This window comes from Mastomys coucha, unplaced genomic scaffold (genome assembly GCF_008632895.1).
Source record: "Mastomys coucha isolate ucsf_1 unplaced genomic scaffold, UCSF_Mcou_1 pScaffold5, whole genome shotgun sequence".
Classification (NCBI taxonomy): domain Eukaryota; kingdom Metazoa; phylum Chordata; class Mammalia; order Rodentia; family Muridae; genus Mastomys; species Mastomys coucha.
In genome coordinates, this window is record NW_022196911.1 from 8393728 (window position 1) to 8405383 (window position 11656).

General features: G+C 45.0%; 1 protein-coding gene across 1 annotated transcript; it reads left to right on the forward strand.

Annotated features, from left to right (window-relative positions):
• The first annotated feature begins 1104 nt into the window (after positions 1–1104).
• LOC116076833 (proto-oncogene Mas) lies at positions 1105–2380 on the forward strand. The gene has a single exon (XM_031350825.1). It carries the CDS (start codon positions 1293–1295, stop codon positions 2265–2267), a length of 975 nt encoding a protein of 324 aa, XP_031206685.1. The 5' UTR covers positions 1105–1292; the 3' UTR covers positions 2268–2380.
• Positions 2381–11656: the final 9276 nt, after the last annotated feature.

Genomic DNA, 11656 nt, shown 5'->3' on the forward strand with positions numbered 1-11656 from the left:
ACATTGAATCCCATTACAGATGCTGTGAGCCGCCATGTGGTTGCTGGGAATTGAACTCAGGACCTCTGGAAGAACAGTCAGTGTTCTTAACCATTGAACCATCTCTCTAGCCCTATTTTTACTTTTTTTAAAAAAAGATTTATTTAATTTTATTTGCGTGAGTGTTTTGCCGTAAGTATGTATGTATGTATGTTCACCACCTGTATGCCTGTATCTGCAGAGGTCAGAAGATGATGTCACATCCCTCATTTGGATGCTTGTAAACCACTGGGTAGGTGCTGGGAATTGAACCTGGGTCTTTTGTAAGAGCAATAAGTTTTTAACCACTGAGCCATCTCTTTAGCCTTTACTTATTTGTTTACTTTTTTTGCCTGTATGTATGTTTGTGTACCATATGCCAGGTGTCCTTGGAGGTCAGAATAGAGTGTTGGCTCCCTTGAGACAGGAGTAACATGTTGCTTAGGAGCGCCCATGTGGGTGCTGGGTATAGAACCTGGTCATCTACAAGAGCAGGATGTGCTCTTAGCCACTGAGCCATCTCTCCAGGATCTAAACTTTCTAGCCACAATGCCAGGGCTCTCTTCTATTTTATTTTATTTATTTATCTCTGTATGTATTCATAGGCATGCAGGTGCACATGTATGTGGATGGGTATATGTGTGAAGGCCAGGTCAATTTTGAATGTTGTTCCTCAGGTGTTTTGCTTTTATTTATTTATTTTTTTTAAATAGGGTCACTTATTGGCCTGGAATGTGCCACTTAGGCTAGGCTGCCTGGCCAGAAAGCTCTAAGGACTTCTCCATCTCTGTCTTCCCAGTGTTGAGATTACAAATGTGTGCCACCACAGCTAGCTCTTAAAAATACATGTTTTTATGTGCATAACTTTTTGTCTCTGTGTGTATGTATGCAACACATGTATACAATGTCCACAGAAGCCAGAAGAGGAAGCCATATGCACCAGAACTGGAGTTACAGGTTATGGGCCTCTATATGGGTGCTGGGAACTGAACCCAGGTCCTCTGCAAGAGAAGCAAGTACTCTTAGCCACTGAACCACCTCTCCCAGACCCACATCTAGGTTTTTTTTTTTTTGTTTGTTTGTTTGTTTGCTTTTAATATATGGGTTTGGGAGATCCAACTCAGTTTCTTGTGCTTGCAAAGATCACACTTTCCTGAGCCTCTCCCCAACCCCCTGCTGTCTCTTTCATTTCAGTTCTTGAAATTTTCATGCATTTTGTTTGTTTGACTTATCTACAGAAAATGACCTGAAGTGGCTCAGTGCGAGAACTCTTCATGGACCAGTCAAATATGACATCCCTTGCTGAAGAGAAAGCCATGAATACCTCCAGCAGAAATGCCTCCCTGGGGAGCTCACACCCACCCATTCCCATAGTGCACTGGGTCATCATGAGCATCTCCCCGCTAGGCTTTGTGGAGAATGGGATCCTCCTCTGGTTCCTCTGCTTCCGGATGAGGAGAAATCCCTTCACGGTCTACATCACCCACTTGTCCATTGCAGACATCTCTCTTCTGTTCTGTATTTTTATTCTGTCCATTGACTATGCTTTAGACTATGAACTCTCTTCTGGCCATTACTACACAATTGTGACGTTATCAGTGACTTTTCTATTTGGCTACAACACAGGCCTCTATCTGCTGACAGCCATCAGTGTGGAGAGGTGCCTGTCAGTCCTCTACCCCATCTGGTACAGATGCCACCGCCCCAAACACCAGTCGGCGTTCGTCTGTGCCCTCTTGTGGGCACTTTCGTGCTTGGTGACCACCATGGAGTATGTCATGTGTATCGACAGTGGCGAAGAGAGTCACTCTCGGAGTGACTGCCGGGCAGTCATCATCTTCATAGCCATCCTCAGCTTCTTGGTCTTCACTCCGCTCATGTTAGTGTCCAGCACCATCTTGGTGGTGAAGATACGGAAGAACACGTGGGCCTCCCATTCTTCAAAGCTGTACATCGTCATCATGGTTACCATTATCATATTCCTCATCTTTGCCATGCCCATGCGGGTCCTCTACCTGCTGTTCTACGAGTACTGGTCAGCCTTTGGGAACTTGCATAACATCTCCTTGCTTTTTTCCACCATCAACAGCAGCGCCAACCCTTTCATCTACTTTTTTGTGGGCAGCAGTAAGAAGAAGCGTTTCAGGGAGTCCTTAAAAGTGGTTCTGACCAGGGCTTTCAAAGACGAAATGCAACCCAGGCGCCAGGAGGGCAATGGTAACACTATATCCATTGAGACCGTGGTCTGAGGACAGTAGGGGGAATTGTGGACAGAAACGGTGGAATGCGGGTGGCTTTCATTTTGTGTTTGGAGTGCAATTTAATTTCATTTTTAAATCTACTAAATACGATACAGAGGGAAGCATTCTACATGCATGGGGGCCTAATCAATGATGAACTTTATTGTTACCTAGTATCTTCTGGAAATGCTTCCATACGTGACCAGGCTCTGTCTTTTCTATCTTTATCAAAGACTCACTCTTCTCTTAGCTGTCTGGTAGTGATCAACAGTGAACTATAAAAACTGCTCTAGCAGGAAGTATCCTAAATATGACCTGGAGAACCCGGGGAGGCCATGTAATGACTGCTGTGTACTCCTATGTGAACTCAGGCAAGTGGCTTTGGGGAACCTGATTTCCTCTCTTAGTGGAAATAGTGACAGTCTGTACTGCTCAGGTTATTGTCCAGTATGATGAGGTAGGCAAAGCACCCAGCTCATTGTCGAAGTTCAATAAATATATGTCTCTTCTCATTCTTTAACTTGAATACAAAGTGCTTATACAAATATTGCCTTGTGTTTGTAAATGTCAAATGTAGATCCCCAAAGGTCTTTTGGCTTTTAGCATGAAAGCTTTTTGTGGTCTCACACCTCCACTGAAACATCGGCAATTGTTATAATCAAAGCAGCCAAGTATTGGGACATCATTTTAAATTCTGGAAACAGACATTTGTTCCCTCTTGGAAGAGTTTCGCATGGCTTTCTTTTCCACACATGGAGTGGAAGTCTATGCTTGGAAATCTTTTCACTGCATATACACTTTCACAAATGGAACTTGATTCAGGAGTTTCTGAGGACTATTGTGCTCTTGAAGACCTGTCCCCCATAGTGATGGGTTATTTATAGCTAGGAAGTTCTTGCCTGCAGCTTCATACACATCTCTGCATCTGATGCCTCTTTTTCCTGAGACTCTGTGTGGGTGTATGCACATGCACGCATGTGCTCATGCTGCAGCTTACATGAGTGTGAATCTGTTTGTCTGCAAATGTGGTGGGTGTGTGTGTGTGCACGTATGTGAGTTTGCATGCTGTAGTCACGGCTGGACAAGGAGCTTTCATCCACCACTTTCTACCTTATTCATCGAGATAGGCTCTCTTAGTCAAATCCAGAGTCACTAACTGGGATAGTCTAACATAGTAGCTTGCCTCGAGGATAATTGCTTCTACCTTCCTAACACGGGGCTTAGAGACAGGCTACCTACCATTCACACTCAGCATTTGTTTGTGTACCAGGGAATTCAAATTCCGGTTCTCACTCTTGCATGGCAAGTGTTTCGCCACAGACACCAGGCTTTTTGTGACTCATCCTTCTGAGAAGGAGACGCATGGTGAGAGCTAATAGGGTACCAACACATCTTTAAGGGGATCTGGATGCTTTTCCCCCAAGACTGACCTCTGAAGGGCCTCTCCACTCAGGACTGGCTCAGGCAAGCTGTTTCCTGCCTGCTCTGAGTTGCCATTCCCAGACCACACATCCTGGATTTGGACTGAACACTGTCTTAGTTTATAGACGAATACACTGGAGTGCCAATTTCCTGACATTCCCTCTGGGAGTCTCACAGAGATGGCAGTGCTTGCTGGAGTTTTTCATGCAGGCAAATGTTCCAATTCATAAATGAGCCATTAGTATTTGTCTCCATTGTTTGTGCTCCTCGGGGTTAGAAGACCTCTGGAGAAATGAGTCTTCGCTGCTGCCGCTCCATCCTGCTGCTTTCTCAGGAGCAAGAATGGCTGCTTTGCTGAAGGAGAGCTGTGAGTCTCTCCCACTGATCTGAGACCCCACTGCTAGCCAAATTGGATGCAGGAGACTTTTCAGTGGGTGATGACATCTGATTCAGAAGCGAGGCAGCTTGTGTTTGGAAGTCCAGATGGGGTGTAGAGCAGTGACATTTACAATGATCTTGTTTTCAGTTGGTAGTGGAGTTTCTGTACTAGGGAAGAGTGGAATACACCACACAGTGTGGCTCCCATCTGATTCCACTATCTCCTGGATGCTGTGTACCAGGTCTCTGTGCCATTGGCAGGGGGTCAGCCTTATCACATCCCAAAAGAGATTCTATTACCCAGCTTTTGGTCGCTATGACAAATCCCTGAGACAAGCCAGTTTATGAAGAGGATTTATGTTGTCTCATACTTCAGAATTTCAGTCCACAGTCACCTGTCCCTGTCCTTTTGAGTCTGTAGTGGCATAAGACATCATGGCAGGAGCCTGAGGTAGAAAGGGGTTGTTCACCACCATCCCAATATCCCTTTCCAGGGCATGCTTCCAATGCTCTAACGCCCTTCCCCAAGTTCTACCTTCTAAAGGTGAGGACCAAATGTTCCAGCATCTCCCAATGGAGTCACACACTCATGGCTAAGCCATGAGGAGCACAGGGGCTTTGTGGACATTGTCAAGCCACAGAGACCTCAAGGGAAACACTGTGAGCTGATCAGAAGCTCGAATATATTTCCTTCCTGCAGATGAGGTAAAGAGACTGAATGGACTATTGTGTTTGAACATTCCCCAACTTCCCAACAAGTGATGTTTTGTAGAGAGGCAGGGTTTGAAGTTCTATTTGTTGTTATTGTTGTTGTTTGTTTTGTTGTTTTCCTGGAATACACTCTATAGACCAGGCTGGCCTTGAACTCAGAGATCTCCCTGCCTCTGCCCTCCAAGCCCATGGATTAAAGGCATGTGCCACCATTACCTGGTAGAATTCTGTATTTTTTTTTAAATAATTAGCTCTTATTCTCTTTTTTTCTTTTTAAAATTTTTGTTTTATTTTATGTATATGAGTACACTGTCACTGTCTTTAGACACACCAGAAGAGGGCATCAGATCCCATTACAGATGGTTGCGAGCCACCATGTGGTTGCTGGGAATTGAACTCAGGACCTCTGGAAGAGCAATCAGTGTTTTTAACCACTGAGCCATCTTTCTAGCCCAGAATTCTGTATTTTTAAAAATGAATTCCTCTCTCTTTCCTTAAGTCTATTCTCAAAGTGAACAATAGATTAAAACTAGGGTCAGAAATATGGATCAGCAGATGGAGTGATTGCTGCCAAACCCGATGACCTGAGTTTGAGTCCCAGGACCTGCATGGTAGAAGGAGAAAATCGAATCCTGAAAGATGTGGTATGTGTACCCTCCCCCACATATATACATGTGAGTGAGTGAATGAGTGTGTGTGTGTCCGTGTGAACATACACACAATAAATAAATGTAATAAAAAAATTTTAAAACTCCCATCAAGTGTGGTAGCTCATGCCCACAGCCTCAGCACTCAGGCAAATGAAGTAGAAGGATTGTTGTAAATTCTAGTCTAGGCTACATAGTAACTTTCAGGCCAGCCTGGGCTAGGCTAAGTACAGTATAAGATACTGTTTGAAAAAGGCGGAAGTGGGTGGCAAAGGTCAGTCAATGCTAGCTTCAGCTAAACAGGCAATTTAAAGGAGCATGAGCTACATTTGATCCTGTTTCAAGAACACAACAAAAGGGTCAAATGTCATAGTGAGGCCTGTAATCCCAGCACTGAGGAGGGTGGAGTTGGAGGAGTGCCGTGAGTTAAGGCCAGTCTAGACTTGGAGGAGCATTCTACATTAACAGTTAGCTTGGGCTGGGCGGTGGTGCCGCACGCCTTTAATCCCAGCACTTGGGAGGCAGAGGCAGGTGGATTTCTGAGTTCGAGGCCAGCCTGGTCTACAGAGTGAGTTCCAGGATAGCCAGGGCTATACAGAGAAACCCTGTCTCGAAAAATCAAAAAACAAAACAAAACAAAACAAACAAACAAACAAACAAAAAACAGTTAGCTTGGGCTTCCTAGCAAGGTCCTGTCTCAAAACAGAAAAAAAAAACAACAAAACAACTAAAAATAAATTAAAAACTGAAATGATAATGCATAAATTTGCAAGCATAAAGAGAAAAAGGATGATTTCTATCCACTGAGCTTTTAGGCAATTCGCCCAAGTCACTCAGAGCCATTTCTAAGAAATTCTGGGGATGAGGTGGACAATACCTGTTTGAGGTCAGGCATGCGGCATATACCTGTCTTAGTTACTTTTCTATTGCTGGGATGAAACACCATGACCAAGGCAACATATAGAAGGAAGGGTTTGTGTGGGTCGATGGTACTGAAGGGGTAAAACTCCATCACCATCCTGGCAGAGAAATGTGGCGGCAGGCAGGTATGGCATCTGGAACTAGAAGCTGAAAGCTGAGGACATCTTGAAGGAATGTAGAGAGAACACACTGAAAATAGCCGTCTTTAAACTCTCAAAGCCTGCCCTCAGTGATATACCTCCTCTAGCAAGGCCACACCTCCTAAGGCTCCCCAGAGCCACCAACTGAGGACTCAGAGCTCAAATGCTCTGGCATTTGAGGTGATCGTTAACACTTTAACAACCACATACCTATAGTGCCAGCACTCCCCAGGTGGACGGAGGAAGATTAGGAGTTCAAGGCCAGCCTTGGTTACATAGTGAGTTTGAGTTTGAGGTTAGCCTGGGTTGCTTGAGACCCTTCTTTTAAAAGCCAAATGAGAACAGCACCCCTACCCATGATGAAAGAAAGAAACGGTTTCCAGCCTCCGTGCCCTTCTCCTGGGACCTGATCCATGTCACACTCGTAAGAATGACCCAGGTCTTCTGTAAGAAGAGCAAGCGCTCCTACTTGCTGAACCATCTCTCCAGCTCTGAAGGAAACATTTTCTGAAGCGAGCTGGTTGTGCACATAATTCCAATTTTATCCTTTAGGGTCATTTTTATTCAGTCATCCGAAACTATGCTCTCTCTGTTCTGAAGGAATGAAGAGACATTTCTGGAGAAAAAAGACTAAAATAGTCATGCATAAGATTTTTTTTTTTGTATGTGTTTAGAAGCATAATGATTCCACATGTGGATCTTGGGTTCAGTATGAATCAAATTTAGCTGGTAACAAATTCAAAACCCAAGCACTCCTAACTAACACTGGGCCGATTCAGACTCCCACACTCTGTCCCTTCCCTGCCCTCGGCAGAGAATGGAAGCCTTGTCCCGAGCGGCTGCATAAACATCTCAGGAGCTCAGCTACAGAGCTGCTTATTCCTTACCATGCTGATTTATTGGTGTGCACTTTTGGTCAAAACTCAACTCTAAGAATGGTTCCCTGTTAGGCAAATGGAGAACGTGAAAATATTACCTAAAGCGCTTACTAAGAAGCAGTGGCTTGGTGAAACACCGAAACCCATCGGGCCTCTTCATGTTGCTGGGCTATGCTTCAGTGTTCCCAGGAATCAAACAGAGCCATGGAGCATGCAAGCCTCCTCTCAAGAAGGAGATATAAAGAAGAGTCAGAGGACAAGATTTGCCTGCCAGTCTGGTGGGACGTACACCTTGGTCCTCTATGTTGGTCTTGTTCTCTGAGGCCCTTCTCTAAGGAGATGATGATCAGTGTCTCCGCATTCCAAAGTGACCCTTCGAAAAGTCATCAGCCACACACAGTCCCTGCTTGTTGACTTCCCTTTACTGACTCTACTTTCTACCTGTTGCTACGATAAAGTAATGCTGATCAGAGCAACTTAGGCCCAAGCATTTATTTGGCTCACACTGCTGGGTCAACAGTCCATCCCCAAGGGAAGTCAGGGCAAGAACACAGCAGGAACTGAATCAGAATGCTGAGGAATGCTGCCTGTTAGTTCATGGTTAGCTAGTTTTCTTATATAGTGCTGGACCAATGTGCTTAGGGATGGTGCTGCCCACAATGAGCTGGGCCTTCCTACATCAATTGAAGGTCAAGACAATCCCCTACAGACTTGCCCACAGACCAAAGTGATCTAGGCAATTCTTCAACTGAGGTTTTTCAGATGGGTCTAGGCTGGGTTGAGTTGGCAATTAAAGCTAATTAGGACACCAACCTTGAAACCCAGTTGCTTGGGTCTGATCCCATCCCCTTCCATGATGGTCTTTGGGGAAGGGATTAGGTCCTGAGGTCAATGGTGTCATGAACAGGATGATCAGTCTTTTTAATTTTTTCATTCTGTAGACCAAGCTGGTTTTGAACTCAGAGATCTGGCTGCCTTTACCTTCAGAGAGCTGGTACTAAAGGCATGAGCCACTATGCCTGGCTAGGATGACTTTTATTTATGAAAGAGAACCCAGGCAGTTGCTTATAGACCCTCTTTGCTAAGCCTGCCAGTTCTCTCAGGTTATTCTAAAAGGTGTTATGTTTCTTTTCCTTCTGGCCCCTCCCCTCTTTCTCTCTGTCTCTCCCCCTTTCTCTCCCCCTCTCTGTCTCCCCTTGTCTCTGTCTGTCTCTCTGTCTCTCTGTCTCTGTCTCTGTCTCTGTCTCTCTCTCTCTCTCTCTCTGTGTGTGTGTGTGTGTGTGTGTGTGTGTGTGTGTGTGTGTGTGTGTGTGTTGGTGAGGGGATATACCAGCCCAGATCCTGAGCAAGTCTTCTGGCACTTTGGCCATTCTTTCTCTGAACACCTCTTCCTCACCCCATGCACCTCTGCACAGGTTTCTCCCTTCCTCTCATCTGGCTCCCTGGGTGCCACAGCTGCTAACAGTTAAAGCTTCAAAGTCAAGGCTTCTGTATTTATGCTAGAGCCCTTCTCTTTTCTTTCTTTCTTTTTTTTTTAAAAAAAGGTTTTTATTGTAGAATTATTGATTTTTTATTAGATATTTTCTTTATTTACATGTCATATGATATCTCCTTTCCCAGTTTCCCCTCTGAAAAAAATAAAAATAAAAATAAAAAAGCAAAAACAAAACCACCATCACCAACAATGAAACCCCCCAAAACCAAAAAAAAAAAAACCCTGTTCCCTCCCTCTCTCCCTGCTCACCAGCCCACCCTCTCCTGCTTAGGCCTCTTTCAAGGAGAGGGAGAGAGCCTAGATCAGGTCCCAGGGGCACGCTGAGTTGTCTTTCTCTCTAATAAAATTGCTCCTGGGCCTAAAATAAAATAAAAAAAGGGCCCATAGAGCCAGGGCACAGCCGGCAGGTTCCATCTACGGCCAGAAAATATTTCTCACCAGTCAAGTATTCTGCAGGTTTGAACTTGAACTTCTGGCTTCTGCAACTGTGAGAAGTAAGTTTTGTTTCCTTTAAAAATGTTATTAATTTATAATTTAAAAAGTTTATTAGTTTAAAACTCTCCCCTCTCCTCTCTTTACCTCCCTCCCTCTCCCTCCTTCTCTCTTTTCCCCCCTCCCCCCTCTCTGTATATGTTGAACATTTATGTTCAGGGCATTAGGTCCCCCTGGAGCTGGAGTTACAGGTCAATGGGCAGGACAGGCTGAGTTACACAAGGTTTCCTGCTGTGGGCAGAGGCCCTGGCTGCTTATTGGCCACAGTGACTGAATAATGAGACTGCATATACAGATATGTTCATAGTTACTGGACAAAGTGACTTCCCATCTATTGAATTTCATAATTAACCCACCTACTGAATTTCATAATTAAAATATTAGCTGGGGTTCTATATGACCCCTTTTTCTTTCACTTTTTAAAAAATATTTTACTTGTTTTTAATATTTTATAAATTTTCTTCAAAGTTTCTGAAATCAAAATAAGTAACAAAACACTCCTTCACTCTACGATGGGTACACTTGACACAGGGAATGGTTTACGCCATGTGGTTGGGGGGATGGGAGGAGAGTGAGATTCTAATATCCCATTCAAAGGTACAAGTCAAGTGACTCAGTTTCCTCTAGCTGAACACACATCTTTTCTTGATGCAGGCTGTGCTCAACATGACACAGACTAGAATCATTTGAGGGAAAGGAAACTCAGCTGAGAAAACGACTATAAGATCAGGCTGTAGGCAAGCCTGTAGGGCATTTTCATAGTGATTGATGTGGGAGGACCCAGCCCATTGTGGGTGGGGCCATCCCTGGGCTGGTGGTCCTGGGTTCTATAAAAAAAGCAGGCTGAGCAAGTAAGGGGAAGCAAGCTAGGAAGTAGCACCCCTCCAGGATCTCTGCATTGGCTCCTGCCTTGTTTGAGTTCCTATCCCGACTTCCCTCTGAGAACTACCGTGCAAGTAAGTCAAATAAACCCTTTCCTCCCCGAGTTGCTTTTAGTCTTGATATCTCTTCACAGTAATGGCAATCCTAACTAGGATACAGGGCCATGCTGTTTCCCAGGCTGGTGTTGGACTCCTAGCCCCAGTGATCCTCTGGCTTCAGCTACCTAAGTTCCACTCCTTCCAACCCTTCGAGCTACACATTCTGGGGACCAAGTCTTCCAAGTCCAAAGTACATGGTCTTTGGGAACATCTCAGATATAGACTGGTCATGTCATATTGTATTGTGTACTGTGTCATTGTACTGTGTTGGTTGTCTTGTGTTGTGGTGTGGCTGTATTGAGGTTTTTGTTGGTTTTGAGACAGAGTCTTGCTATGTCTACCCTTGGCTGGTCTGGAACTCACTCTGTAGACCAGGCTGACCTAGATCTCAGAGATCCACCTGCCTCTGCTTCCCAAGAGCTGGGATCAGAGGTGTGCACCACCATGCCTGGGGCCTGTATTGAGTTTTGTTGGGTCATTTCTGCTGTGTTCTGTGTGGTGGTGTATTGTGTGTGCCGTTGCACACTTTTAGGCTAGGTACAAACAAAAGCAGTTAGAGATGACTACAGGAAGGGAAGCTCTTGGGCTTGTACCAGGAAGGCTGAGTCACCCGATCAAGCCAGTCTCGCCAGCTTGCTATTTCTGGCTACACTGCCCCTGGAGACTGGGCCAAAGCCACTACAACCCCAGAAGGCCACCACAATGACATTCTAGCCAGTTATTTGTCCTCCCAAAGTGCTGGTGAGGGAGCAGTTGGAAAATGTCAGTGTCCATGCTTCCGCAGGGGGCTTCTGTCCCTTCCTCTCCCTGTGTGAACTGGGTCTCCACAGATGACAAGATTTTGTTCTGTCTGTGCCTTTGGCAGCTACACATGTGTCATTTGCAAGCTCCCTGGCCTTCCCCTGCCCGACTCTCTCTGTTCACTATTCTCAGTCATCATGTACAAATCCAAGACCAGGTATGGGTACTGTCTCTCTATGTCCCTTCTCTTTGCTCCAAAGTCTTTTCTCTGGGGTTAAAGAGAAGTAGCAAACTGACAAGAAGAGCTGGGGACAGAGCTCAGGTGGTAGATGCGTGCCTCACATGCATTTAGCCCAGGGCTCCCCAGGGTTCGATTCCCAGTACCACTTAAACCCAGAGGTGGAGGCAGTAGTATCAGGATCTCAGGGTTGACTTCGGCTTGCCTGCACCTCAAGTTCAAGACCAGCATTACAAATACTCACCATCCTGAATGAGCTTCTGAAAGAAAATTAAATTTCTTTCATTCATTTCATATCCTGTTGACAAGATCTATGAATCAAATATGGTGAAGTTTTCCATGGTACAGTTTTTGC

Excerpts from the sequence above, each read along its gene's own strand:
- LOC116076833 (XM_031350825.1), top strand. The coding sequence starts at position 1,293 with ATGGACCAGTCAAATATGACATCCCTTGCTGAAGAGAAAGCCATGAAT.